Genomic DNA, 6,926 nt, shown 5'->3' with positions numbered 1-6,926 from the left:
TCTACACTAAAGAGCCAAATTTCCCGAAATTTACAAAGTGAACCAAAACATTTGCAGTCTTAGTCGCCCTGGCTTCAGCCTGGGAACTGGAATTTAACTTTAGTCGCTCTTCTTTTTTACCATCACCCCGAAGTACCAGGCGCGTAGCGTGGTCATGTTTTCAAGTACGCACAAGTATATATGATCTAGAAACTTAAGTAAACTTAAGTGAAAAATACTGCGTTCTTTATTTCTTGTTCGAAATAGTTGTGTGAATACAAGCAAAGAACAAAGCGTCTTGCCCTTATTTTGAGCAAACTTGGCGCAAACAAAACATTGTTTTGGTCGTGCTAGCGTGACTGGAATTGTCAACAACGTTCTCGGAACGTCGCTCCTTTGTCAAGAACGTTCTTGGAACGTCGCTCCTTTGCAACTTCGCCTTTTTGTTGCACGCTGACCAAACAACACTGCATTGTTTAGTGTAAAAAAAAGTACAATGCAAAACTAAGTGAGAACATGGTATAGCTTTTGTTTAAGTTTTTAAAATTAAATCAAAGTGGTGTTTTCATAAGGAAATCTTGGTTGCGTACAAGTAAAAGTTAAAAATAGAAACAATTGCTTAAAATTTTAAAATTTTCTGGTCACTTCAAGTACGCACGTGCGTATTTGCGTATAGGACGCTACGCGCCTGAGTACGGGAAGAGAAAGGTTCTTTTTCGAAGGCTAGTTCGTGGGGCGTCACTCAGAGTCACAAAACGCTATGTTCCATTAGGCTGGCGAGGGGGATCTTTCCCAGGTTGCTCCTCCATCAGCGTTTTCAACTGGGCCCTTGCACTCTCTAGAAACAGGTCCAAGCAGTGAAGATGCTTTTGACGCGCCGTTTTATCTGCCTGTGGGGAAAACGAAAAGGTTTGAACGAGTGGAGTGGGTAGCTGCGAAAGTCTGAAAAACTAAGTACTTGGGACGGTTATCATGGTCGTGCCAGAGCAATAATAATAATTTCGTGGCAGCTTATCAAGTGTAATGTATCCAGTGAGATTCCATTCTCGTCACCAGAGCCTTGGATCGACACAGGGCTCTGGGAAACTCTGTCTAGGAGAAGATGCGCCGTAGGATTCTTGTAGCCAAAAAATGGCTATTTGAACCTTACGGCGACTGCTCACTCCTCTTGCTAACATGAATGCACCAATTAGAGACGCTTTTGATTGTTTTTCACGAAAACCAATGAGAAGACAGTTTGTTTCAGGGTTCCCCACAGCTTTTCTCTTCCTCAGTCAAGATAAGAGCTCTGGGGTCGAGATTGGTGAGATTCAAGTCTTTCCGTGGTCATAGCACCTTTAAATTTCAAAATACAAATACGAGATTTCTGTTCTGCGCATGTGCATTGAGTTTGGAGCTCTAATTTTCTTGGCCGCGCGTGCTTAGAACCGAAACCTTGAATGTAACACGCGATAAATTGAAAATCGACAATGGAGCCGCATTGGTCCTAAGTTGTCATTAGGAATTCACCTATGTACCTCTTGTTTCTCCATAAAGTATTCCAGCATTTCTTTCTTGGTTTGTTCTTTAATTTCCTCAGCATACTCGCGCCCTCTCTTTCTTTCCTCCGTTAACGAACTCTCCAAAGCAATCTAAAACAATCAATTACTTAAAGGGACAATTCTGGGGTCGAGTTAATAAGGACATTTTATCTGCAGGTTTTTTCCCCTAATTCCCTTTTCAGCATTCCCATTTGGATTTGCAACTCGTTTTCTTGTTCACAGGAGAAAGAGCTTGATTATTTATTGGCCTTGCTATGCACTAGAATACTGGCTAAGGGAATCGAGTGTTTGAGTACGCCATCGTAGATCGTCTCCCAAGATTAGCCATTTCTGACGTACAACCCAAGGACACCTGCTCTTTCTTATAAGGATGTTCTCGCGCTTTCTAATATAAGGTGTTTTCGATTGACCGTATTCCCGAATAGGAATACATGGAATGGAAGTTAGAAATCATTCATTTCTACGGAAATTCACAATAAAATTGTCAAACACCTAATAAAATGCTACTTTGAACATATTTTTATCCTCGTTCCCTCAAAACAATTCAATACAATACAAACTTAATTGACCGCTCCCCATAGGGGCTTTTCTGGGCCAATGAAACACAACGAAACGACGGAACAGAACAAAAACAACAACTGTTAAGAATCCCGACCGGCCGGAGGCAAACCAGTTGGCTATTTACAAGTGCAGATGGGAAGTTGAACCAGGGACTACCAGGATCAAATTCAACCAGTGGTCAAAGCGGGTCTTGAACCCGGGATCTCCGGATCTAAGCACTCTAACCACTGGGCCACACTGCCTCCTTCAAAACGCCAGACATGCCGCTGATACTGTTTCAAATCACCACTCCACGTATTCTTATTCCGGAATAGGGTCAATCAACAGAAAATTAAGGAGACAGAGAGGAAGTCGCTCATTCTAGCCCTTGTGATATGTTAATTTCAGTTAAGTTATTTTGAGACGACACGAAAACGGAAGTCTTTTTCCAGGGAAGTCCACCAAGTCAGAAGAAACAAAATGGCGTCCCAGGTGGAATTACGGTTTGTTGACTTTCAGATGTGAACTAATACATCTTGTCCGGAGTAGGAGATAGATTCCCACAATTTGTTGTGAATCTTAATGGGTTGTTGAATGGAGAATACGACTCTGAAAGCCATTGCACAATGCCTGATATATTCGTATGACGTCATGCTTCATAGTCGCGGACGTCTCGGGAAACAGACTTCCGATCTAAAAATAACTTTTGTGAAATTCACATATCCCGGCGAAAGCCCCTACACTCATCTCTCCGTCGTTTTCTCTTGGGTCAGTCGAACGGACCCATAGATATACTACGCCAGGGCAAGGAATAATGGGAGGCAGTCCTCTTATGCCTCTCAAGCCCATCCCACTGATCAATCCTCACGAGTATGGCCTCTTCCCTGGGGACCTCTTCGCCCATCGAGTGAAAGGACGGATAAATAGGACCTCTGGCACAGATCGTCTCCAGTAACGCCGCACGTGATTTACGTCAGGTATAAGTGAATCTTTGCTTGCGTTTTTTGCCTTATTCGCACAAGGTTATCCTGTTCTAATCAGTCAGCCAAGAGAAAAGTACTGAATATTGAAAGTGAATTGCATAATGAGCTATCTCTGAAAATTTGAACCCGATATACCAGATAATCAATGAGAAATGATGCTTTGAAAATTCGAAATTTTATAAAGAACGTATGGGATCATTAGCGCTTTTGCCACCTAGGAATTTATCAGTTTTTGATGGCTAATAAATGGCTGGTTATCAAAGCTCAAAGGCTTAAAATTAGAGATTTATATAAGTCGAACCATAGTTCATATAGATGGACTGGTTGCGATACTTAGGAAATTTTCAAAGCGAGAACAGTGATAGTGACAACGAGCTTCATGTTAACTTGATCGTAACCATGCACAATCTTTAGTCCTCGGTTCAAAACTGAGTTTTGAATAAGCTAATTAAAATTCTTGATTGGCTGAGAAGAAAGGGCGTGGTTTGCGCAGAAAGCGCTGCCTTTGTAACGACATCTGCAAATGGTTAGACTCTCTAGTCTTCTCGGATAAGGACGATAAACCGTAGGCCCCGTCTCCCAACCCTTCAATGTTAATAATCCAGAGTACACTTGTCTCAAAGTGTAGGGCATGCAGTTCCCTGTGTTGTGGTCTGTCTTCTGTGGTATATAATGGTTGGGAGGTAAATGCTCGTCGATATTACCTACATTAAGCTACTCTAAAATCCGAGGGTACATAAACATGTTTATGATATATGATATATATATTCTCCATATATCAACTGTGGTTCAGTTAACGGTTGAAACAACTACGCGGAATACGAAACTGTCGCCACCCAATCACAGCGCTCGTAAGATTTGAGAGACATGCCGCGGTTATTTAGCGCGGCTTTCTTATAGAAACGCGCGAGATAGTGTATGTTAAGAAGGCAAAAATACAGTCAACTGCCACGTACTTGATTTCTCTCTTTTTCTTCCTTCATGGCATCTTCCAGAACCAACTGCAAACGCTTCCCTTCTTGATCAGTTAACGTTCTCATCGATGTCTGCGCATGGATAAAAATAGACAATAGAAGTTGTGTCTTAGCGAGAAAACGAGTGGTTTGTCTAAGGCATTTGAAGATCGTTTGTTGATCAACCATGGACACATACAGAGCGCTGTATTATATCCTGGGAAGTGAGGCGCTCGCCCCACTCCCCAGGATAATGATCGTGCGCCATTCGAGACGAAGGGCCTGCATGACGGATATATTCTACCACACACCGCCATTACTAACCTTAAAATCTTGAGAGAGATGGATCGAGGAGAAAAGGACGTCAAAAACTCAATAGTTAAAGAATGCAATGCGTTTGTACGCGACTGAATTAATATGCAGCACGGGAGTTTCGGGCTTTCAGATTTTTAAAGTCGTGTTTTGCATATATGATAATCTGCGTTTACACGCTTAAATTTTAAGCTATTCACTACTTGCACAAATCCCATAATACCGTTTATTTGGGGGGTCATTTGCATTAAAACAATGGATATCTTGTTCACTGTAAATAACCTGTATTGTTTTTACGTAAAGAACCTCCAAAACGGATGGCATTATGGGATTGTGTAAGTAGAGAATAGAGTGAATGACGTCACTTTCCCTAGATCCAACCCTCTGAGGTCCAGTTGGACAGTTTTGAACGTGAGTAATGGCGGACCGTGAAATCCAAAAGTTACACTCAAAGTAAACAGCCTTTGGATAAAGCCAAAGCTCAAAATTTTGCCAGGCAGGTGTTAGGCAAACACACTTTCAAGATCTGAAGAAAAAACAGGAAGTTATTTTTTGATCGGATTCCTTTGTTTTTTTGGGGGAAATGTATTACATAACCCCCCAATCAGATGTCTGAAAAGCTGGGTACGGCTCTGATTGTTTTAAGGGAAGAAAAGGACGAATGATGAATGAACAGCTAATTAAAATGCGAAGGGATTATGTATTAATATGCATGTAGGTTAAGTCACTTATCGCCCTGCATATTAATACGAGTTTTGGATGACTGGATTAAAAAGGGAAACACGTTGTGTTTAATATCTCCAAGTAAATATTTCTAAAATTTTTCTACATGAAAAGATAAGGGCGCATTTTAATTAGGTTTTCATGAAGAACAATTTCAGAAATGTTTACTTGGAGATATTTCCCACGACGCGTTCGCCTTTTTAACCCAGTCATCCAAAACTCCTGTACTCCAATAACCATGTAGTTGACCTCTTTGTATTTTGTGAAATTCTTGCTTCATTCCTCGCCTGAATTTCCCTGTCGGTTACAGTAGTGATACCTCATCTGGAATCTTCTTTATCTGTAAAGAGGTCGGTTAAAAGATCCTCGGTGCGAAAATTCAAATTGTCAACTGCTTGGTCGTTGCCAGTCCTTCGCAAATAAAGATTCAAAATTGTTTTCCGAAAGCTCAATTGCAGTGCCGCCACTAGAGCAGTTTTCAATTGAGTGTCGTAAAACCAACACCAAAGTAATTACTTTGGCCAATCAAAAAGGTCGGAGACAATCCAGTAAACCAATCAAAACTCGAAGTAATTACACGTAGCCGACACAAAGCGCGGGAAAATGTGCACACGCGAGCCACGATTGGTTTTGGTTTCACTTCTGATTGGTTGAAAAAATGGCGCGAGAATTTTGAACCAATCCCTGAGTGAAGTAATCATAAACCAAAGTAATTATCTAATTACCTTCGACACTCAATTGAAAACCACTCTAAAACTGATTTGAGTAATAAACATTTCTGACTCGGAATTGCTCGACATTGCAAGGCTGTTTCTAACATTCACTACTAACAACTAATAGGCCATTTTACAGTTGTTTGCTCAGTGACCTAGCCTATGAATGGCTGCGAGGCTGCCGGTGACCTTGCATTGATACAAACCTCACTGCTTTTCTCATGTAAATTGTGTTGTTGTAATTCTAATTAGCCTACATTAACATTAGATAAGCTCAAAGGTTTGTATCAAAGCAGGGTCACCGGTAGCCTCGCTTCCATTCTTAGGCCAGGTAACTTAGCTACAACTGTAAAATGGTCTATTCGAAATGTCATGTCACCAGTGCCAGCATGGAATGTTGAAAACAAGAGAAAGATGAATAGCAGAGCCATTTTTCTTCAGTGTATTTTTCCACCCTTGAGGAATCCTCGCCAATATAAAAATAAGCCATTTATACACACCAATTTCCAAAATGGCCTCCATTTAGATATTCTTTTGTTTTTATTCAAATTAGACCTTGATTCCTCGTTCAAGGCAAAATATTCTTTTGAATTTTAAGCTTAAGACCGAGGCATCAAGGGCTAATTTGAATAAAAACAAATGAATATCTAAATGGTGGCCTTTTTGGAAAAAGGTGTATCGGCCTTAAGCTCGGGGTTATGTGATTTATTCCCCTCGGTTGAGGGGAATAAATCACAGAGCAGGTTTACTAATCTTTTCGTCATTACGTCGCTTTGTCTAACTTTTAAAAACTAGCGCAACTTTCCAGGAACTGAATTAGGACGTGCGGTGTTGAAACTACCACAGAAAATTCAAATTCGCTGCCTTGTGCTCACGTTTCCCGTAAAACTTGAGAATTGGTCATGTCATGATCACGTCGCCAATTTGCCGAAAACGTGAAAGAAATGTACAAAAATGAAAAATGCACGTGCAAAGCGTGCAAAGATATTGTTTCTGCTCATTAAATATGCAACATTTGTGACGTTTTTGTTGTCGTCCCAGTAGATCTTAAACTCTCGAATGAAGTTTAAATGAATGTCTTTTTATGAACGCCATCAAATGTTATAATATGAAATCTGCTTTCGTTGTGATCGCTTTTCGTTCAATGGAAAATTCCAGAAAATAAAAAATAAACATGCAGCT

The 6,926-nt window shown here is 40.7% G+C and overlaps 1 protein-coding gene across 1 annotated transcript in view; it reads right to left on the bottom strand.

Annotated features, from left to right (window-relative positions):
* Positions 1-209: 209 nt before the first annotated feature.
* The window catches only part of LOC138052845 (coiled-coil domain-containing protein 91-like), a 21,127-nt gene continuing 14,410 nt past the window's right edge, over positions 210-6,926 (bottom strand). Inside the window, exons 11-13 of the mRNA XM_068899431.1 lie at positions 4,000-4,089; positions 1,497-1,610; positions 210-869 (exon numbers count right to left, since the gene is read on the bottom strand). Of these exons, the coding sequence (XP_068755532.1) occupies positions 738-869; positions 1,497-1,610; positions 4,000-4,089 (336 nt within the window). The 3' untranslated portion in view covers positions 210-737. The remainder of the gene's footprint in view (positions 870-1,496; positions 1,611-3,999; positions 4,090-6,926) is intronic.

The sequence above is a fragment of the Montipora capricornis genome, chromosome 6, assembly GCF_036669925.1.
Source record: "Montipora capricornis isolate CH-2021 chromosome 6, ASM3666992v2, whole genome shotgun sequence".
Taxonomy (NCBI): domain Eukaryota; kingdom Metazoa; phylum Cnidaria; class Anthozoa; order Scleractinia; family Acroporidae; genus Montipora; species Montipora capricornis.
Note: the sequence above shows the minus strand (reverse complement) of the source record. Positions and strands in the feature narration are given on the sequence as shown.